The sequence below is a fragment of the Pseudopipra pipra genome, chromosome 28 (genome assembly GCF_036250125.1).
Source record: "Pseudopipra pipra isolate bDixPip1 chromosome 28, bDixPip1.hap1, whole genome shotgun sequence".
NCBI classification, from domain to species: domain Eukaryota; kingdom Metazoa; phylum Chordata; class Aves; order Passeriformes; family Pipridae; genus Pseudopipra; species Pseudopipra pipra.
This window is the reverse complement of record NC_087576.1, coordinates 4,232,637-4,254,601: the sequence shown is the minus strand read 5'-3', so window position 1 is coordinate 4,254,601 and position 21,965 is coordinate 4,232,637. Positions and strand designations below refer to the sequence as shown.

At 52.7% G+C, this 21,965-nt stretch overlaps 2 protein-coding genes and 1 long non-coding RNA gene across 7 annotated transcripts; 2 read left to right on the top strand and 1 right to left on the bottom strand.

Annotated features, from left to right (window-relative positions):
• Nucleotides 1–1,804: 1,804 nt before the first annotated feature.
• RASSF2 (Ras association domain family member 2) lies at nucleotides 1,805–17,870 on the top strand. 5 transcript variants are annotated; one of them, XM_064638176.1, is made up of 13 exons: nucleotides 2,561–2,634; nucleotides 3,108–3,273; nucleotides 4,640–4,781; nucleotides 6,291–6,378; nucleotides 8,054–8,129; nucleotides 8,763–8,914; nucleotides 10,393–10,478; nucleotides 12,297–12,448; nucleotides 13,186–13,287; nucleotides 14,157–14,208; nucleotides 14,793–14,914; nucleotides 16,368–16,465; nucleotides 16,664–17,870. In XM_064638176.1, exons 4-13 carry the CDS (start codon nucleotides 6,320–6,322, stop codon nucleotides 16,731–16,733), a joined length of 969 nt encoding a protein of 322 aa, XP_064494246.1. In that variant the 5' UTR covers nucleotides 2,561–2,634; nucleotides 3,108–3,273; nucleotides 4,640–4,781; nucleotides 6,291–6,319; the 3' UTR covers nucleotides 16,734–17,870. The 5 variants fall into 5 exon arrangements, with proteins under 5 accessions (XP_064494244.1, XP_064494246.1, XP_064494242.1 ...); XM_064638174.1 differs by lacking the exons at nucleotides 2,561–2,634; nucleotides 4,640–4,781 and adding an exon at nucleotides 1,805–1,893; XM_064638172.1 differs by lacking the exon at nucleotides 4,640–4,781.
• Nucleotides 11,288–12,285, bottom strand: LOC135403822 (uncharacterized). Its single transcript, XR_010425504.1, has 2 exons — nucleotides 11,958–12,285; nucleotides 11,288–11,666 (listed from the first exon to the last, which is right to left on the bottom strand). It is a non-coding gene; the product is annotated as an uncharacterized LOC135403822 (long non-coding RNA).
• Nucleotides 17,871–17,957: 87 nt separating the features above from the next.
• On the top strand, nucleotides 17,958–21,657 carry LOC135403820 (uncharacterized). The gene is made up of 2 exons (XM_064638180.1): nucleotides 17,958–18,417; nucleotides 20,763–21,657. The coding sequence occupies exon 2, from the start codon at nucleotides 20,773–20,775 to the stop codon at nucleotides 21,217–21,219; it is 447 nt and encodes a 148-aa protein (XP_064494250.1). The 5' UTR covers nucleotides 17,958–18,417; nucleotides 20,763–20,772; the 3' UTR covers nucleotides 21,220–21,657.
• Nucleotides 21,658–21,965: the final 308 nt, after the last annotated feature.

Genomic DNA, 21,965 nt, shown 5'->3' with positions numbered 1-21,965 from the left:
AGCAGCACTGCCTGCAATGGATCAGGGGCTGGAAACGTCCGGCTGAGGTACCTTCAGGTGTCTGTCGGCCTTTTGCAGGAGCTACTCCTGCTTTGAGGGGAAGGAAGACACCCAAGTGCTTTCCCACCTTGGATGTAGCCCCTGGTGATGAGTCCAAAAGTGGTGGAGTCAGATGGGAACTAAAATGGCCAAAAGTCACCCAAATTGGCAGTGGGAGCAGGGGAAAGTGGATTTGGGATCAAAGCCAGTGGAGCAGCTGCGTGACCAGGGCCGGGGATTTCTCATCACTTCAGGTTTGGGTCTGGGATGAAAACCCCTCTGATCTTAATCCTGACTAATCCCCTGTGCTGCTGATCAGAGCTGAGGGAATAACTGTTTTCTTCTTGTGTTTTGCCCAAATCAACATTTGGCATTGACCCACAGAGGGCTTTATTTATCTGGGGCAGAATCCCAGAATTTGAGGATTTTCAGAACTTCTGAAGCACTTTCAGACAGGGCCAGCAACTGTGTGTCAAAGCAAACCAGCTCAGGTCCAAGGAGAGGCTTTTCCAGAGCCACATCTCTTCCCATCTGGTTCCCAGAGGCTCTGTAAGAGCTCCCAGATGCTCCCACACAAACGTGCATCCAAGTGTGTGATATCGCTCCGCACTTACCGGCGATCAGCTCGGGGGGCTGAAAGCTGAAATAATGGGAAGCTGCCAAGGTAGCAAGGAAGGGATTTTGGGTGTTTGCTCAGTCGGGGAGGAAACAACTGAATCTGGGAGAGTTTTGGAGCTTCATGCTGATGAGGCCTGACTGAGGTCCTTGGTGGGAGCAAATCCGTCCAAGATGACAGTTTAAAAGACATCAGCTGCGATCCCTGTGTGGCATTTGGCACAGAAATTCAGGATTCAAGGAATTCACCTGCAGAACAGGTGCTGTAGCATCCCTGTTTGGCTTTTCGTGGGAGATTTTCAGCAGCCTGGAGGGATGCTCAGGCTCTGGGGGGATGAAAGCTTTGGTCTCTTCCATGTGGATTTGGTTCCATGTGTATTTGGTTCCTCATGGATCTGTCTCATGCTCGTCTGTGGATAAGGAGGCACTGCCAGCCTGGCCCAGCCTCTCACACTGCAGGGTGTCCACACAGCAGGAACGGGTCAAATTCCTTATCCTTGATAACCAAATCCCTCCATCCAGGCTCGAGCCTTCCCAACCCACCACAGCACATCACAAAATCAGGATTTAACCCAAATTTGCAGCCAGATCCCCCTGTGCTCCCACAGGTGCCCACTCCAAACCCTCTGTTTATTTTTACTTTTCCCTCCCTGTGCACCCAGCCCACAAGCTGAGGGTCGGTAGAAGCCTCTCTTTGGGGTGAAATCCCTGGGGTTTGGGGCCAGGGCTGGCTCTGCTCCATTGTGAGCCTGGCCGGGCTCTTCCCACGACAAAGGGCCTCTGATCCCACCAGCCCCGAGATGCTGCTGGAATATCAATCCCCACCAGCCTGGCTCACTTTCACCAAGTCAGTGCTTCCTCAAGCCAGATGGCTCCTCCAGAACTTCTCATGTTTTACATACAAATCCAAGAAAACGGGGGGAAAAAAGGCTGATTGCAGCCCATGCCTGCAGAGACGCCTGTTTGGCTCAAGCAGCTGCTTAGATTATTTCTTTGTTTTGGGATTTTTTTTCCCCTTCGTGTGGGCTGTTTCTAGGCAAATTCCTTCAAAAGAAAAAAAGCCCAGAGAAGCCACACGGCACTGGGAAAGGTCAGGAGCAGACAAAGGAGGAGGGACATGGCCGCTGCTCCTCTGGAATACTGAACACCCCCAAACTCCCCCGACGTCCCCCCGCGGTGTCAGGGCCGGATGGGCAGGATGGGACCCCCAGCCCGGGAATGCTGAGCACCAGTTCAGAGGTAACTGTGACCCCCAGCTGCAACAGCTGCTTCCAGGCAGATTTTATTTCAATTTTTTTCCTCCCCAATCCCTTTCCCGGGGGTAGTTTTGGATCCAGAGGGGATCCCACGGCCGTGGCTGGGAACCAGTGCACGGCTCCACTGCTCCGTCCCGACGGCAGAACTGCGAAGGGTGATGCCTGCCTGGCTCTGGCACTGGATATCCTGGGGCTGGGGGCATTTTAAGGCAGAAATAACCACTTTAGCCTGCGTGATACAGCCCACAAGGCTCCTTCTGGGAATTCTGCATAGAGCTGGAGCTCTGTAAGAGCGTTTCCAGCCTGGATGCGTGGGATGGGGATTCATTTGGAATCCTGCTCCTGGCAGCGGGGATGGAGCATCCTTTGGGATCCTGGTCTTGGAGCGCAACCCAGGTACCAGAAACGCGTCCTTTGAGAAGCCAGAGCCTGAAGCAGGGATGCGGGACGGAGCATCCTTAGGGATCCCGGTCCGCGCGGGGACAAACCGGGCGCCTGAATCCTTTGGGTTCACCGGTCCTGGTCCCCGGAAAGGGATCCCGGAACCGGGCTGTCCCTTGGGATCCGGGTTCCGGGATGACCCTGGAGCCGGAGGGGGGGTGTCCCCCGCGCTCCCACCCCCGCGGCCCCGCCCGCGCCCCTCCCCGTCGCGCCCCGCCCCGCCCCGCCCAGGGGCGGCCCTTGGGGGGCACCGGCTGCGGAGCGGGACCGGCACCGGCACCGGGTGAGTGCGGCTGGGATGGGGCGTCTCCAGGCTCATCCTCATCCCCATCCCGTCCTCCATCCCCATCCCCATCCCTGTCCCGCGGGGAGCGGCCCCGGGGCTGAGCGGAGGAGATGAAAGCCGCGCTCGCCGCGGGGAGCGGGGGCGTATCCGGCCCCCAAACCCCGGGGTGACACCTCGGCATCCTCCGCGCGCTCTCAGCATCCCCCTCCGTGCTGGGGCCGCCGGAGCCGCAGCGCCCGCGGGTCCCACCCCGGGCACGGCACCTTCGCCGCGGCACCGCCGGGACCCGCCCGCTGCGGGTCGGTAGCCCAGGACAAGCCCTTGGTGGCCACCGGCTCCAGCCGGGGAAGTCCGACCTGCTGAGTGTGCGATGGGTCCCTCGCCCGTCCCCGAGTGCCCCCCACCCCGGCTGCACCGCCGGCTGTGCCAGCGCTCAGCGCTCCCCTCCTTTTCCCCCTTTCCCCTTCCAGGACGGAGCAATTGGGCTGGAGAACAATAGCGGCGCTGGAAAACAATGGAGCTGCCGCACCTTGGCGCGTAGGGATGCGGGACGGACACGGGGAAGGGATCCCAGCCCCGGAGTAGCGCCTGAGCCGGAGCCCCCAGCGCCAGCACAGGGAGGATCAGCGGGACGGGGTGAGCGCTCGGCCGTGTCCTGTCCTGTCCTATCCCGTCCTATCCCATCGTATCCCACCGTACTGCCGAGCAGAGCCTGGGGGAGGCTCCCGGGAGGAATTGTCGCCTTCGGATGATGCTTTGCTACCGATCGCGGCGGGATCGAAGCGCCCTTGGGCCGGGTAAAAGCCGCCCTGGGCTGCGGGGACGCGGCGGCGTTTGTGCAGGAGGGAATATCGGGGCCTCCCCGGGGACAGGGATATTCCCACAATCCCTCGCACGGCCGGGGGGAGCCTCAGCTGCGCCAAATCCGCCTCGGCGGGATCGGCCGGGGATGCAGCCAAAGCTTCCGTGCGCTGCCGGGGGGGACCAAGACAGCACCCCCACCCCCCCAAATGCTGATTTCTTTGCAGGAGCAGGGTCGAACATCCCTCTCCTGCTGAAAACACAATATTGAGGGGGGGTTCCTACTTTCCCCCTTGTTTTGTTGTTGTGTTTGAGTTGTGAATCTCCCTGGGAGCTCGGCAAAAGTGAGAGCTCACCCCTTCTCCATGTGAGGGGCTGGGAGCATGACCAGCCTCCCTCTGCCCCACGGGGCACTTGGGGCTGTAGGGATGTGGGAAGGGGCTTAGGGAGGTAATTTTTAGGGAGTGGAACAAGTCTGGGGCCGTGGGCTGGGCAGTGCCTGAAAGCACTGGCAGGAGCAGCTGGTGCTGGAAGGCAGAGAGGGCTGAAATCCTCCTGCCACGGGGGCAGGGCGTTGATTTGTCTGCTGGTGGTTTAAAAGCACTTTGTGAGGCCTCAGCAGAAGCTCAGCCTGGGCAGGGACGGGGGAAATGCGTCAGCTCAGGGTGGGGAAACTGAGGCCCAGCGGGGCCGGGGCCGGGGTTGAGCTGCCCTGGCCGGGCAATTGGGCAACTTGCACTTTGCCAGCCCTTCTGCCGGGCTCATTTCCAGCCTTTTGCCAAAGCTGAGGGGAATACTGGGGGCTCAGCAGTGGCTGCTCTCTGGCTGGGTCTCTGTTCCCCTCCACTCACCACCCAGAGCTTCTCCAGACCCAAAAAAGGAAGAATTTGCCCCTTTCCTGCTGCTCGGAAGGGGATGTGATGACGGAGGCGAAGGTGGCAGCGCCGGGGCGTAAACAGGAAACAGGATCCTCAGCACAGGAGGATGAACCTGCCTTTTGGAGCTCCCCTTCCACCCCAAAATGTGCTTTTTTTATGGCTGGAGTTCACCCCATGTCCCCTTCAAGGATCCAGGGATTTGGCTTTACCCCTTTGCATTGCTGTGATGCTCCAGCGTGAACCTCCCTGTGATACCAAAGGCTCCACCCGGGGCTGTGCTGCTGTAGGAGGGTTTTTTTCAGCCACTTTTATTTTTTTTTCAGCCACTTTGATATTTCTGGCACCATTTTTGCATGAGCCAACAGCTCTGTCCTTTAATCCTCCCAGGACATCTCCAGAGCTTTGCTATCCACTGTCAGGGGACACCCCTGAGATCCTCATTCCTGCCATTCCTGCATCTCACAGGTGCTGAACCCCAAATTTGGGTCCTCACAAGCACTGACATTTGTCCCAAAACCTTGAAGCCAGCTGCAAAATCCCTTCCCACTCTCATTTCTGAGGGATAAATAGGATTATTGCTGGGTTTATTCCCTGTGGGAGGATGGATGGATGTGGAGAGGTGGCTGCCAACCACAGGAGGAGGGTTTTGCCGGGTTTTGCCAGGTTTTCCCGGGGTTCTCCTGTGGCTCCTCAGGAAACCCAAAGCTCTGTCAGCCCTTCCACTGCCCTGTGCCATTTTTCAGTGCTGAGTTTCTCTTCTGCTTTTTCTCCGGGGCCGGAGCAGCTTCCTGCCCTTCCCCTCCTGCCCCACCTCCAGCGTGGCCTTTGCAGCCTCTTCTGGGGTTTGAAACACGTCAGGGAACATCTTTTGTCATTGTCAGTCATTTATACGCTGGGATTTATCCCGACTCCAGGACTGCTGCTGGTTTCAGGGGCAGGTTCATCCTCCGACACAGGTTTTACCACACGGCCTTGGCTGAGCCGTTTCTCTGCCTGCATTTGTTGTGGGGTTGTGTGTTTTCCTTGCAGGAAAAGGGGTTTGTTTCCCAGGGGACTGGGAGGAAGCACATGGTGATGTGGGAGGTGGAAGAAAACAGGGGTTTGCAGAGTAAAGGCTTTTTTCCTTGCCTCGATTTCTCTTTCGGGACAGGGGAAGGGAGTGGAGAGATCCTGGAAAGAGGGAAGCCCGTCTGTAGGGGAGGTGGCACAAACATCCAAGGGAAAGCACAGCCTGAGAAGCCCTTTTTCATCATTCAAAACTGCCCCAATGCTGCATTTCAAGGTCTCTCTGGTGCCCCATTTCCACAGTGCTCTGAGTCCACAAGTGCTCCAAGGTCTCCATCCCGAAGCCCATTTTAATTCCCCTTCACTGTGTCCAGAAATCACTCTGGAGATCTGAGCCAGGGCCAGTCCCAAGGCGGGATTTTTATGGGACTTTCCAAGTGTTTTGCACAAGAGCAATGGAGCTGTTTTGGCACAAAAATCAAACTGGCAGCGTTAAAAAAACCCCTGAAGGACCAGTCCAACACCTCTGGCTGCTTGGAAAATCATCCCCTGTACCACCACCGGGTCTGGGAGGGCACAGGGAAGCAGCAGCCAGATCCAGACTTCAATGTCCAAAGCCTTGCAGAACAAAATAATAGTAAAATAAATACAGGAAAGGAGCAACTCCCACTTATAACCCTCCCACCTCCTTGTTTGGCATCACGGGGACATCCATGGATGCTCCAAATGCAAATTCCATGTAAGTGAATCCACCGGGATTAAATTTTCAGTGAGTTTGTGGCTCCTCTCCCTTATCTGATCTCCCTCCTTTCCCATCATCAAACTCCACATCCGTGTCCTCTGGAGCCTTTTCCCAGGAGCTCTGCCAGACCCAGGGGCTTTATTTTCTCTCACTTTGCCATGGCTGGGGGGCAGGGATGTGGGAATGGGGGGCTCCCACTGATGTTCCTCTCTCCTGCCTCTCTCCAGCTCAGCTCCCATGACAGAAGTGTGGGGGGATGGATTTCGGAGGTGGAGAGGACCTGGTTCCCTGCGGGAAAGACAAATTCATCTCCAAGTAAGAGGCTCAACAGGGCTGGAATTCAGGAATACTGGAGGAGCTGGGGGGCTTGTTTGGAATGTTCCAAGGGAAATATATATTCATTTTATATATATATATACACACACACACACATATATATAATTAATATATCTATTTATATATTTATATATAAATATTTTTATATTTATAAATATTTATTTATATATTTATATAGTATATATTATATATATATTGATTATATACTTTTATATAGAATGAACATATATTCTATAATATATAATATATATTATATTATGTATTGTATTATATTATATTATATATGGCAGAGTATGGTATATTATAATATATTATAGTATATTGATTTATTATATTGATTTATTCTACCTGTATATTATATGTATGTATTATCTATAATATGTAATATAATATACAATGTATGATCTAAAAATGTAATGTATAACTATATACAACATTATAACAATACATAATGTTACATATATATAATGTTATATGAGAATATATAATACTATAAATGCAATATATAATATATTATTTATGACCTATACTATATTATCTATGATCTATAATATATAATATTCCATTGAGCTGGAAGAATGGAGTGACCCTGGGGTTTAACTCAATTCAGTTGGATTTGGAAGGAAAAAACCATTCTGGGGCAAGAAATGGTGATTTTTCTTAAATAAAAAGGGTTGTTGATGGGATTTTGAACTTTTCCTTGGGAGTGTGACCAAATGCTTGATAAACTTTCTTAAAAAAAAACAGGTTTTGCTGAAGAAGTCCTGATTAAAAACTGTTCTTTTATTCTTTGGAAAAGAAGTAAAATGGTTCTTAAGTTTCAGGGAAGATTTTGGAGGAGCTAAAGCAAATTTGTGATATTTCCCCCTCCTTTTTGCCTTCTGATAACCCCAAATCCCCGTGGATTTGTGCTTGTTTATGATGGTCTGGTGGTGCTGAGCATCCTGAACCTCCACCAGCCAGCCCAGCTCTGGGAATTAATGCCAGGGGCATCCCTACCCTGGCATCACTATCCTGGCTGGGATTGCCAGCTTATTTTTATTTTTTCAGTGATTTTTATTTATAATTTTAAATTTTTATTTTCACCTTTATCTTCATATTTTATCTTTTAAACTTTCTTTTTGCCTTTATTTTTATTTTCATGATTACTTTGCCACCAGAACAAGGCTCAGACTTTGATTCTGAGCTCGAGGTCGGGCTCTGGCGCCCGGAGCCAACGTGATAAACCAGCCTGTGAGAACTTGTGACTCCACATGACCCCAGGGCTTGGGGGCCCCGAAAATGGGTTTGTTTTTCAGCCTTGTGACCAACTGCCCCGAGGTCTGATGGGTTTTCCTACATCTCTTTGGGAAATCTGTGGGGGACACGATCACAGGGAGCTTCTCCCCCTCGTTGTGGATTGAACCCACAGCCAATACCTTCAACAGGGGAGGTCTAGAGGTGCCAGAAGAGCCAAATTTGCCTCAAATTCAGCTATTTTTGGGTCCCCCAGCAGCGTAGCAGGTTCTTCAACCAGGAAAGCAATCCCTGCTTTCTCCCAGATCCTCAAAATTCCCTCCCCATCCAGCTCAGGAGTCAGTGGGTGGTGCCTGCAGCATCTCCTCTCCTTCCTCCAAACCTCTTCTCAGCATCTTTCCCGTGTTTTTTCCCCCAGAAATGAGCTGCTCCTGCACCTCAAGACCTACAACATCTACTACGAAGGGCAGAACCTGCAGCTGCGGCACCGGGAGGTGAGAACGGCCCAGGCAGAGGGAAACCAAGGGAACTGGGCCTGGTTCAGGCTTAGGGAGCCATGGAATCCTGGAATGGTTTGGGCTGGGAGGGACCTCAAAGCCCATCCAGTGCCACCCCTGCCATGGGCAGGGACACCTTCCACCAGCCCAGGTTGCTCCAAGCCCCGTCCAACCTGGCCTTGGATCTTCTCCCTGAACTGGAGAGATTGGATTTGTTGAATGGAGAAGGAATTCCCTGACTGGTCTTTAAGGTCCCTTCCAAACCAAACCATCCCATGATTCCATGTCATGATTCCCTGTCAAATGCTTTGCCCAAGCCCAGGTAAATGCTGCTCTTCCCTCACCCCCCAGTGCTGTAGCCTCATCCTGGAAGGCCACCAAGTTTTCCAGGCATGATTTGTCCCAGGGAAGCCATGCTGGCTGTCACCAATCCTTATTTTCCACGTGCCTTCTCAGAGTTTCCAGGAGGATCTGCCCCACGGCCTTCCCAGGCACGGGGTGAGACTGGGTGGATTTAGGGGGTCCAAAAAACGCCTTTTAATCACAGAATCACTGAATGGTTTGGGTGTGAAGGGGACTTAAAGTTCATAGATTCCAATGCCACGTTCCTGGGTGTTTTTTGGGACGCAGGAGGAAGGGGAGCTCATCGTGGAGGGGCTGCTGAACATCTCCTGGGGGCTGCGGCGCCCGATCCGCCTCCAGATGCAGGACGACAACCAGCGCATCCGCCCGCCCCCCTCCTCCTCCTCCTGGCACTCTGGCTGCAACCTGGGAGCCCACGGGTGAGCTGGGGGTGGGGGAGACAGCAACACCCCAAAACCACCCCCAAAAACCCCCTCAACCCCCTCAGGGCTGTCGGGATTCGCTGGTTCACCCCCCTCTGCTGTCTCTGGGCAACACCTGCAAGGAGCCAAGTCAGAAATAAAGGAGGGGGGGTTTGCTTTGAAAAGTCCCCCCCCCCTTTACAAAGACCCCCAATTTTTTTGACCTCCCTTTTGCAAAGACCTCCCTCTTTTGCACCCCCCATTTTGCAGAACTCCCCTTTTGTAAAGCTCCCCCTTCTGCTACAACCCCTCTTTTGCAGACACCCCCCTTTGCTAAAACCCCCCTTTTTGCAAACCCCCCTTTTTTCAGACTCCCCTCTTTTACTTAAATCCTCCTTTTTGCACCCCCCTTTTTACAAACCACCCTTTTTTGCAAATCTCCCACTTTTTTCACCCCCTCTTTTTTAAAAAACCCCTTCTTTTACTGAACTCCCTTTTTACACCCCCATTTTTTTGCACCCCTCTTTTTGCAAAGACCCCTCTCTTTTGCCGAGATCCCCCATTTAGTTTCAAAAGGAAACAAACCCCCCCATTTTCCAACTCCTCCCTTTTTACAACCCCCACTTTTTTCCAAATCCACCACTTTTTGCACCCCTCTTTTTTTTCAAGCCCTCTTTTGCAAACACCCCCTTCTGCCAAAATCCCCCTTTTTGCAATGCTCCCTTTTTTCAAAGACCTCCCTCTTTTGATGAAACCCCCTTTTTGTAACCCCCCCTTCTACAATCCCCCCTTTTTTGCAAAGAACCCCCTCCTTTGCTAAGACCCCTCCTTTCGTTTAAAAAAGAAACAAACCCCCCTTTTTGATGAGACCCCTCCTTTCTGTCCCACTTTTTGCAAACATTCCCCCTTTTGTGACCCCTCTGCCAACGCCCCCCTTTTGCAGCCCCTGCTCTTGCAGCCCCCCCTTTGCAGGGACTCCCCTTCACGGCCCCTCTTGTCCTGCAGGAATCCCCCCAAACCCCACCTGGTTCTCACTCCCATCCCTAATTCCCTGCTGGATGCTGCTCTGGTCCCAGTGATCCCGGGGATCCTGGAAAGCAGCAGAGCTGGGATTGGCCGTGTCTGTGCAGAGGGGGAGGGTCTTCCTGCTTTTTCCCTGATTTTGTTGACATCTCCCAAGGGAAAGAAGGGTCAGGTTCAGCTTTCCCTGTGCTGGAGTCAGGAAAATACCGTTTGGCACCTCAGCATGCCTTCCTGGGAAGAGGGCAGTTGGGATAACACCCTCCAAGGATTTTTTGGGAGTGGGGCAGGATAGGATTCAGGATTTATATTGCAACCAGCTGTGACCCTGCAGGGCTGGTTACCTGCTAAATCCACAGGGAGAACAGGCAGCTTCCCAGGCAGGAAGCTCAGGGAGGGTGGAGATTCCCTGGATTATCATTCCCTCTGCAGCCACAGGCTGACAGGGCCCCACCCTCACCTTTGCCCACTGCCAGGTCCGTGCTGAAGCCCAGCACCCTGCCCGACATCCAGGTGACGGATGCAGAGGCCACACCCAAGGAGGCTCCCGGGAATGGCACAGGTGAGCCGGGCTTGGATCCACCGGGATTTATCCAGGAGGTTGGGAGCAGCTGCCTCGGGCTGCAGCTTAACTTGAGAAAATACAAACCAGGCTTGGTTTTAACTCCAGACTGTTTCCCGTCCTGCTCCAGGTTCCTTTAAGCAGCTTCCAAAGAACTTCTGTTTATTTTGTTTAATCTTAGCCCCATATGGCCCAAAACTCAATGATTTAAAGATTTTTTTCCTACCTAAATGATTCCACGATTCCCAAGGGTTTTTGCTCAGTGGGATGTGGTCGAGAAGAGCTTGGAAAGAAATGGGGGGGATGGAGCAAAGAGCCCCGTGGGACAGCAGGGAAAAGGATGTCAGAGCTTCCCCTTCCCGGAGGCTCCACTTCTGGGGAAGAATGGGAGCATTGGGAATGGGAGCACTGGGAAGCGCCGTTACCATGGGAAGTCAACAGAGCTGCAAAGTGTTTGTCCCCTCCCTGGTTTTTCCTCTGTGGAGGGGGAAGAGCTCGGCCAGCGCTTCATTAACCCCTTGTTCTGAGCAGGGACAGCGAGGAACGGGACACAGACTGGAATTCCCACAGGGAAAAACCTGCTTCAGGCATTTCCCTCATTCATTCCGGGCATTCTGATGTTCTGACTTTTGGGGGTAGTTTTTGACAGGTGGCAGAGAAGAACCAACTCATCCTTTTGACTTTGAGGTGCTCATCCACATCCCACAGCAGGGAGGAGCTGAGCCCTTGCAAAACTCGCTGATCCATGAACCCTCATCCCTGATCCTCCAGCTTTTCCCCTTTTTTCTTTTTGATCTTCCCACTCATGATGCTTTTCCTCCTTTAATCAAAGCTTTCCTGGGTGATTCCCACCCCACATCACCCCACTGCAATTGCCCAGCAGCTCTCTCAGCCTTATGACCTTAATTTACCAGCACATAAAAAAGCCTTGTATTACATTTTTCCCTAAAATCCAGTAAAACTCAGCTCCCAGTGTGCGTTCCTGGCTCCTCGGGAGTGCTTAGTCACCGTGTGTGCATCTGGAGCAGCGTGTCCCGGAGATTTTTCCCTGCTGCAGACATGCTTTGAATTAAAACATCCAAAGCTGGAGCCCAAGAGGTTCATTAAAAATGGATGAAGAGCTGGTTTATAATAATTTGGATCCAGGCCAGTTTTCATGCAGAGATCTGAGGCACTGCCCTTGTTTGCCTGTTCTCATTAAAGGGAGGGAGAAAAGAGAAAGTTAAACTATGGAAAAGGCAGGGAAGATGCTCAAGCTCCCAGGAGAAGAGGTTTTAGCCAGGTAACAGGACGGATTTAGGCAGTTAATTGTGAATTAATCACCTCCTTCAGGAGCTGGAGGAGAATAAACCAGTTGGTGTGCTTTAAACCAGGGGGTTAAATGTGTTCTGGGAAGTTTATAGGGCTGGGTTCCTGGGATGGGGATTTCTGCATCCTTGGGGGGACTCCCAGCAGCAGGAAGAATCAGGAATCAATCACCTCCTTCAGGAGCTGGGGGAGAATAAACCAGTTGCTGTGGTGTAAACTGGGGGGTTCAATGTGATGGGATGTCTGTAGAGCTGGGTTCTTGGGAAGTTTATAGGGCTGGGTTCCTGGGATGGGGATTTCTGCATCCGTGGGAAGACTCTCAGCAGCAGAAAGATTCTGGAATCACAGACTATCCTCAGCGGGAAGGGACCCCCAGGGATCATCGATCCCGCTCCTGGCCCGGCTCAGACACCCAGCAATCCCTCCCTGTGCCCGGGCGGTGTCCGGGCACTCCGGGAGTGTTGGAGCGGGCCCGGGGGTGCTCAGCCGGCTCCCCGGGATGTCTCCCAGCCCCCAGGCCCCAGACGGAGGAGGCCCCGCAGCTGATGCGGACGCGGAGCGATGTCGGGGTGCGGCCCCGCGGCAGCGCCCGGACGGCCGGGGAGCAGCGGCGGATCCGCCGGCACCGCTTCTCCATCAACGGGCACTTCTACAACCACAAGGTGAGCCCGGCCCCACAGCCCGGCCCCACAGCCCCACAGCCCGGCCCCACAGCCCCACAGCCCGGCCCCACAGCCTAACCCCACAGCCCGGCCCCACAGCCCCACAGCCCGGCCCCACAGCCCCACATCCCAGCCCCACAGCCCGGCCCCACATCCCAACCCCACAGCCCGGCCCCACAGCCCGGCCCCACAGCCCAACCCCACATCCCGGCCCCACAGCCCCACAGCCCAACCCCACATCCCGGCCCCACAGCCCCACATCCCAACCCCACAGCCCGGCCCCACATCCCAACCCCACAGCCCGGCCCCACAGCCCCACATCCCGGCCCCACAGCCCGGCCCCACAGCCCAACCCCACATCCCGGCCCCACAGCCCCACAGCCCGGCCCCACAGCCCGGCCCCACATCCCAGCCCCACAGCCCCACAGCCCAACCCCACATCCCGGCCCCACAGCCCAACCCCACATCCCGGCCCCACAGCCCCACATCCCGGCCCCACAGCCCGGCCCCACATCCCGGCCCCACAGCCCGGCCCCACATCCCAGCCCCACAGCCCCACAGCCCAACCCCACAGCCCGGCCCCACATCCCAGCCCCACAGCCCCACAGCCCCACATCCCAGCCCCACATCCCGGCCCCACAGCCCCACAGCTCGGCCCCACAGCCCGGCCCCACAGCCCGGCCCGGCGGCGCGGGGCAGCCCCAGGGAGGGGTTTCACCGCGATTTGTGTCCCGCAGACGTCCGTGTTCACTCCCGCCTACGGCTCCGTCACCAACGTGCGCATCAACAGCACCATGACCACCCCCCAGGTCCTCAAACTGCTGCTCAACAAATTCAAGGTGCGTTCATCGTCCCCCCCGAGGCTCCTGGATTGCTCTGCATGGGGAGTTTACGGATATAAAATATGTATTTTAAAAATATTTTCATTATATTTAATATATCATATATCATATATGCTATATAATATATAACATTATATTATATTATAATAATTTTAATACATTTATCTATATATGAATATATATTTATAAATAAATCCATTTGTAAATATATTTATATATTTATATATATTTATATATTTAAGATATTTTAATTATAATAATTATGTAGTATATAATATTATATCAATTATATATAGTATATTGTGTATACTATATTATATGTTATATGTATTATGTATAGTATATTAGTATATATATGTATAGTATATACATACATATATACATATACACTATATATACTATATATATACTGTATATATATACACTATATATACATATATATAGTATATATATGGACATTATATATACTATATATAGATTATATATGGTATAGTATATATATACTATATATATAACATTTATATTAGTATATTAGTATATATAACACACACTATATATCATTATATTAATTTTAATAATTATATATATGTATTTATCTATATATATAAAAATGTCTGATATATATGCAGTTATATACAATATTACATTAAAATACTGTATTAATTTGTTTCCTACTATAATTAATTAATTGTATTAATGTATAACTATTTTGTATATTTCATTAATTACATATAAACATGTATTCGTATATAAACAGATTTATACATAAAATACAACAGCACAGCGAAATAGTGGGGTTTGTTTATAATTCCTTGGAAAGCCTGGGGTAAAACCTGGACATTTGACAGTGATTTGTGTGTCCCCAGATCGAAAACTCGGCGGAGGAGTTTGCTCTGTACATCGTCCACACCAGCGGAGGTGAGTGGCCCAAATCCTCCCCAGTGCCACCCTGGTTCAGTCAGGCAGTGCCCCCTGAGTGCTGGGCAGTGCCCCCTGAGTGCTGGGCAGTGCCCCCTGAGTGCTGGGCAGTGCCCCCATGTCCTGGGCAGTGCCCCCATGTCCTGGGCAGTGCCTCCGTGTCCTGGGCAGTGCCTCCGTGTCCTGGGCAGTGCCCCCTGTGTCCTGGGCAGTGCCCCCTGAGTGCTGGGCAGTGCCCCCATGTCCTGAGCAGTGCCCCCCCTGTCCCAGGCAGTGCCCCCCCTGTCCCAGGCAGTGCCCCCCTGTCCCAGGCAGTGCCCCCGTGTCCCAGGCAGTGCCCCCGTGTCCTGGGCAGTGCCCCCGTGTCCTGGGCAGTGCCCCCATGTCCTGGGCAGTGCCCCCCGTGTTCTGGGCAGTGCCCCCCGTGTCCGAGGCAGTGCACCCATGTCCCAGGCAGTGCCCCCCCGTCCCAGGCAGTGCCCCCCCGTCCCAGGCAGTGCCCCCCCTGTCCCAGGCAGTGCCCCCCGTGTCCTGGGCAGTGCCCCCCGAGTGCTGGGCTCAACCCCGGGGTTTTGGCCTTGCAGAGAAGCAGAAGCTGCGGGGCAGTGACTACCCCCTGATCGCCCGTGTGCTGCAGGGCCCCTGCGAGCAGGTCTCCAAGGTTTTCCTCATGGAGAAGGACCAGGTGGAGGAGGTCACCTACGACGTGAGTGAGCCAGCATGGGGGGGTCATCACCCCTGGGGGGGCTTGGGAAAACTGGGGGATCACGGAGTCATGGAGGGGTTTGGGTTGGAAGGGACCTTAAAGCCCATCCACCCCCTTGCATGGGCAGGGACACCTTCCACCAGCCCAGGCTGCTCCAAGCCCTGTCCAACCTGGCCTTGGACACTCCCAGGGATCCAGGGGCAGCCACAGCTTCCCTGGCAATTCCAGCCCAGCCCCTCCACACCCTCACAGCCAACAATTCCTTCCCAATATCCCATCTAGCCCTGCCCTCTGGCAGTAGGAAGCCATTCCCCCTTGTCCTGTCCCTCCATCCCTTGTCCCCAGTCCCTCTCCAGCTCTTGGAGCCCCTTCAGGCCCTGGAAGGGGCTCTCAGCTCTCCCTGGAGCCTTCTCCTCTCCAGGTGAACCCCCCCAGCTCTCCCAGCCTGGCTCCAGAGCAGAGGGGCTCCAGCCCTTGGAGCAGCTCCGGGGCCTCCTCTGGACTCACTCCAACATTGACATCACTGGATTTTTTTCTTAGGAAGGGCTGTATTTTGGGGTTGAGGACATTGCAGGCAGGCTGGGTCTGCTGCCTTCTCATAGAATCATGGAATCATGGAATGGTTTAGGTTGGAGGGACCTTAAAGCTCATCCCATTCCACCCCCTGCCATAGGCAGGGACACCTTCCACCAGATCAGGTTGCTCTGCCCTTGGACACTTCCAGGGATCCAGGGGCAGACACATCTTCTCTGGGAATTCCATCCCAGCTTGTGAGACCACCCTCCCAGGGAAGAATTTCTTCCCGATGAACGGATGTCTCCATGTGCTGGGACTGCAGGAATTGCTTTGCTCCCACATCTTGCCGTGAAAACTCCCCATTTTGAAAAGCCTCGTTTTGTGCTCATAGAGCAGCTTCCAATTCCAACCCAGAGCCAACGCCCCCGGCCCTATTGTGTCATCCCGAATCTGCTCACGGGAGAGCGATTTCAGCGCAGCCTGTGGCGGAATTGATGTTTTTCCAGCCGGGAAAGCTCCACTGTGCCATCTGCCGGCTTCCCAGGGCTGCTCTGCTCCCAAATCCGAGCTCAAACGAGGCACTTTTGGGGTATATTTGGGCTTAATCGGCTCTCTGCGACGCTGGGGATGCTCAGGGCTCTGACTGATCGAGCCACGTCTTCCAGCCAGTGGGTAAATTAAAATAGATAAATAAAAATTAATTAATTAATTAATTAATGGAGAGGGGGGAGAGATTGTCCCAATAATTATCCAGCACTTACTCATTTGCACAAGTTAATGTTCACACTGAGCAGAGGAAACATCCCCTTTTTTCAGGATTCTTGCAAAAATTGGGGAATCCTTGACTAAAATCCAGGGAGAGGACGCTGCCTTCGGCCCCACAGGGTCGGTTCATCTCCCTCTTCATCACCTTTCTTGCCATTTCCCTCCCATCCAGGTCGCTCAGTACATCAAGTTTGAGATGCCCATCCTCAGGAGCTTCATCCAGAAGCTGGAGGAGGAGGAGGATCGTGAAGTGAAGAAGCTGATGCAAAAGTACGTCAGGCTGGTGGCACCGAGGGGGGATGTGAGAGGGAAGGGCATTGCTGGGGGGCTGTTTGGTCCCAGAAATTCCTTTGGGCAGCCCTGCACCCATGATGTGGGCAAGAGCCATTGGGGTTTGCGTCATTCCAGGGTTTCCTTGGCCAGCTCGGAGCTGAAAATTCCTCTTTCCCTTGTCCTGTGCCTCTGCAGATACACCATCCTCCGGGTGATGATCAAGCAGAGGCTGGAGGAGATCTCAGAAGGTCCGACTGCGATGTGAGACCCTTCACCAGAGCCATGTGCCTGTAGGATGTACTGTACCAAATCCCAAAGCCCCAGCATTCCCAGAACATTCCCGGTGTCCACCTGGATCGCTCCAGCTCCGAGCCAGCCCATCCTCCCGTGCCTTCACCTGCGCAGCGTCCTCGGGAGGTTCCTCCTCGGCACGTGGGGCTCTTCCCAGCAAGGCTCTGGCTGGTGGCAGCTTCAGCCAAAACCTCAAATCCCTGGAAAACACAGGGAAAAACAGGGGGAAAAAAAAAAAGAGAGGAAATCCACGAGCAGCACAATGAGGGCTACAGGTGTTCCAGAGCAGGGATTTGGGGCTGAGTCTGGGGACACCCACACAGAGGCCCCGCTGCTCGGTGGCAGGAGAGCACCAACAGTTACAATTCCTCTTTATTTTTTCTTTTTTTTTTTTCCCCCTTAAGAAAAGCACATTTCTATTGCAATAATTCGCGGGTGATGGGAAAGTTTTTGTAAATCCAGAGTGTTGACTGAGATTTTGGGGGGTTTAACCCTGACCTGGTGGATTTACAGCACAGGAGTGAACGGCATCTTCCCGCGCGTTCCCTAAACCTGCATCCGGTGGCGTCACCCCCTCCCTCCCCCTTTCTAATTTGCACTAATATTAGGGATTTTTAAGGAAATCGTGATGTCAAACCTCTCTGGTAGCTGTAAATGCCAAATAGCACTCGCAGGGATAGTTGGGGGCATCTCAAGGGATGCTGGATGGAAAGGGAGGGAGACAGGAGGAGGAGGCAGAAATAAAGAGGGTTTTATTTTCCAGATCCATCTTCCAGCGGTGCCAGCACATTATCCTGGTGCAACCAGACTGGCACTGTTACCACCATCACCTGGAAAAACCTCTTTCCTCCCAGGCTAAACCAGCAATATCAATTTTATACCTCGATGTGAACTAAAACTCTGACTTTCTCCCTCCCTTTGAGTTTTTGCAATGTATCTTTGTAATTTTTTTTTTTTTTAAGTGTTAATGGTACCTTTTCCACCTCTAACACGTGTTCAGGAAAGTGTTGTACAGCGAGAGGAGCCTTTTATGTGTTTGAAGGATGATTGTGGCATTGCTGCGTGGATTAACAAGAAAATAAAATATGTAGCAACTTAATGCAGAATAAAACCCCTGAGTTGGAGCCTGGTTTGTCAAAAATAAAGCAATCTGTGGATAGAAATACCTTGGGAATGGGTTCCATGGGGGCTGGGTGTGATGAGGGAGAAGAGCAAAACCTGCCTGAGTCCCAGTGGAGAAGCTTCCCAAGGAGAAATGGTCCTGCCCTGCAGATTTGGAGACTCACAACTACATTGCTGGAGGATTTGGGAGTAATATTGGACTGGTTTAGGGCCCTTCCAGCCTGCAGTGACTATTTATCCCTATTTATCCACATGTGCCATGGTCGGCGAGCTCCATCCTCTGGATATTTCTCTTCCCCAAGGTAAAACTCCCCATGTATTTAATTTTTTTGTCCTCCCGCACCCCCCAGGTCATCCCAGCCACGCTTTGCTGCCTCCCCGAAGCCGCTGGCCCGGCGTTTTCCAGCCCATTGAAGCCCAATTATCCCTCCCCAGTGACGTTGGCTCCGTTGATCCGCCGGGAAAAGTGCGGTGGGAGCCGAGCCCGGCGGGCACAGACGGGCAGAGCCATCACCGGCACAGCACCGGGGGCACGGGTAAGGGCGGCACCCTCGGCACGGAACGGGGGCAAAAGGGAAGGAACTGGGCAGAGAGCGAGGCGAAAAGTGGAGGGGTTTAGCCCACACCTGAGCTGGATGTTGGGATGGGGAGCCTGTGGATTTTCCCTGCTTGGTGACCTCTAAGTATGGAGATATATATATATTATATATATTATATATATATAATTCGGGGAAATAAAGAGAGGAGGAAACCAGGAAGGGAAAAATCCATGTATGTAATTTTCGGGGGTTTGCTGCCCGGTTTTGTGGTGCTTCCAGCAGTGATGCAGCTGCAAACAGCTGGAGAGGGGACACTTCTCCGGGCTTTCCTTAAAGTAACGCTTTGGCTGGAGGAGCAGGGCAGCGAACCGAGGCAAATTCAATTAATCAAGGCAGATATTGCTGTTTGGAGCGCTGGGTCTGGGGGGTGGTCAGGCCTGGCACCTTCCAGCGGGGCAGGGAATCGCTGACACAGGGAAGCCGCGGCCGGGGCGTGCGGCCAGGGGGGCTCTGCCTTTTCAAAAGGCTTTTGTCAGCGCGGCTCCGGCTGCTTTGGGCCGGGTTTGGGGCCGCGATGGCTCAGCAGCTTCCCCACAATGGGGCTGTTTGCTCAGCCGCGGCTGCGGGGCTGCGGGGCGGGGGGTGCGGGGGGATCGGGGGCTGCGGGGCGGGGGGTGCGGGGGGATCGTCGTGGGGTTTGCGGGGAGGGAGGAACAAAGGTGAGAATGGGCTGGGAAAGTCGGGAGTGTTTGTTTATTAAATATATGGACTACGGGAAATATGTACAACAATACATCAAATCATGGAATGGGTTGGGTTGGGAGGGCCCTCAAAGACCATCTAGTCCAACCCCCTGCCAGGGGCAGGGACACCTTCCACTAGAAGTTGTGTATTAACTATGTATAGTGTACTTAAATCAACATAAAGTATATATAAATATATATATTGGTTTGTATATAAATATAAATATATAAAGTATAATATATATAATATACTATAGATAATATAATATATAATATATAACACATAATTTAGTATATAATATATATTGATTAGTATATTATGTATTATAGATTATATTTATACTATATATTTTATACAGTAATATATAAATATATACACTATATAAATATAGTGTACTTAAATCAACATAAAGTATATATAAATATATATTGGTTTATATCTAAATATAAATATAAAATATATGTTATATACTATATATAATGATATATAATATATAACATAATTTAGTATATAATATATATTGGTTAGTATATTATGTATTATAGATTATATTTATACTATATATTTTATATAGTAATATACTATGTGTATTTACATTTATATATAAATACATAAAACACAAAGTTATATACATATATATTCATATATAAATATATGACTATATAATTATATAAATATATAAGTATTACACACGCGTATATATATATGAATATATAAAATCCGAAATTCTCCCAAACCCACGTTTCCATACAAAATGAAACCTAGTGTTTCAGCCTTATGCTTTTCTTCTCTTGGCTGCAGGTTTCTTTCCTCCATTCTTAGCATTATTCCTGTATTTTGCTTCCAGTTGGGCCAAAAAGTCATCCATTTCGCTTTCTCGAGCTCCACTTCAGCTTTGAATCAGCGCTTGCAATATATATTGAAGTTTTATAATATGTGATACGTAATAATATTATAATATATAATAAATATAATACATAAATAGATAAAATGGATAAACATATAGATAAATAGATAAATTACATATAGATAAGATATCTAAAAATTATATGTTTATATATAAATAAAAATACATAATATATAAAATATATAGGGATATAAAATATATAAAAATTTATACATCCACAACAATACTATAAGTAAGTTGGCCCAAGGCTGAGGAAAACCCCCACGACCCCCTCGGAGCCGGGATCCCCGTGAACCTCCCGGGGCGGGATCCCCGCGAGCCCCTGGTGACGGGAGCCCTGTAAATCCCTCGGAGCGGGATCCCTTTAACTCCCTCGGACAGCAATCCCTCTAAACCCCTCGGAGCGGGATCCCTGTGAACCGCTCGGAGCGGGATCCCTCTAAACCCCTCGGCTCGGGATCCCTGCAGCCCCTTTGGGAGCCGAGATCCCCGTGAACCCTCGAAGCGGAATCCCTGTGAACCGGGCACGACTCGGAGCCGGGATCCCTGAGAACCCCTCGGGTCGGGATCCCTGCAGCCCCTTTGGGAACCGGGATCCCCGCGACCGCCTCGGAGCGAGACCCCCGGGGCCCGGGGGCTGCTCCGGGCGATCTCCCCGCGCTCACCGTCCCTCCTTGTGCCCCTCTCGCAGGTGGGGCAGGATGAGGCCCCTGGACGGCTGGTGCTGGGTGGCGATGCTGCTCCTCGCCCTCTTCAGCGACGTGGCCGGCGGTCGCCGCGGGGGCGGCGGCAGAGCCGGGGGTCGCGGCGGCGGCGGGGCCGGGGGGCTCCGCGGGGGCTTCCGCGCCGTGTCCCGCGGCGGGGGCACCCCCGGGCGCGGCTCCAAGGTGGCCGGAGCCATCGCGGCCGGGGCCGCCGCGGGCTACGGGATGGGGCTGCTGGGGCGGCCGCGCCCGTCCCGCCTCGGTCACGGCATCCCCGCGGCCCGGCAGCCCCCGCCCGCGGGCGGCTTCCACGCCGCCAGCTGGCCGGACGTGGGGGGCAAGCGGGGACCCCCCAGCCGAGCCCCCCGGGACCGCGGCGGCATCGGCCTCGCCCTGCTCTTGGCATTCACCGCCTGCTTCGTGAGCCACGGGCTGCAGCGCTGAGCGCGGCGAGGGCACCTCGGGACCCCCGGCCCGGCCCGCCGGGATTTCTTAGTGGATGACTTTCCTGGGAGATTAGATGTGGCTTGCGGGAGGTGGAAGAGATGCTCCGCGGCTGCCTCAGTGTCCCTTCTCCCCGGAGCTGGGCAGCCATCCCAGTGCTCACGAGGACATCTGGGAGCTGGATGGATCCTGGAAACCCCCGTCTGTGCAGGCACCTACACGAGCAAACCCAGCCCCGCAAGGACCTGGGGATATCTGCGCCTGGAGCGATGCTGGAGCGGCCCCGCCAGCGCTCGGCTCTGGTTTCCCATGGCACGGCTTTCCCAAAGAAATCGCTCCTTTCCCCCCAAAAGAGCGCTGGGACTTGTGGGGAGGGGGGATGTGGGGTTTGGAAATGGACCCCTCTGCCTTGCAATAAAGTTTGGCCTTGAGACATCCTCTGTTTTTAACCAAATCCTTTGTCTTTAGCACCCGGAACAACTCCAGGAAGAGCCACATCTCCGAGGGATGCTGCGGGGGGTGAAGGTGATGCCTGGAGATAAACCCCCCTCGGTCCCGTCTCTCAGGCTTTCACATGCTCAATCCCAATCTTTAATATCCCGATCTTTAGCATCTTCTGCCCAAAACACACACGGATCTGGGACTGACCTTCTCTCAGGTGTTTGGCAGAGGGGTTGCAAATCCTCCCTTGAAAGAGCTTAAAAGGAGCAGGGAGGGATGTTTTGCCCTCCAGCGGCTGCAATTTC

Excerpts from the sequence above, each read along its gene's own strand:
- LOC135403820 (XM_064638180.1), top strand. The coding sequence starts at position 20,773 with ATGAGGCCCCTGGACGGCTGGTGCTGGGTGGCGATGCTGCTCCTCGCC.
- RASSF2 (XM_064638174.1), top strand. The coding sequence starts at position 6,320 with ATGGATTTCGGAGGTGGAGAGGACCTGGTTCCCTGCGGGAAAGACAAA. Across the intron at positions 13,288-14,156 it reads TGCTGCTCAACAAATTCAAG|ATCGAAAACTCGGCGGAGGA; the intron begins GTGCGTTCATCG and ends GTGTGTCCCCAG. Across the intron at positions 16,466-16,663 it reads GTGAAGAAGCTGATGCAAAA|ATACACCATCCTCCGGGTGA; the intron begins GTACGTCAGGCT and ends GTGCCTCTGCAG.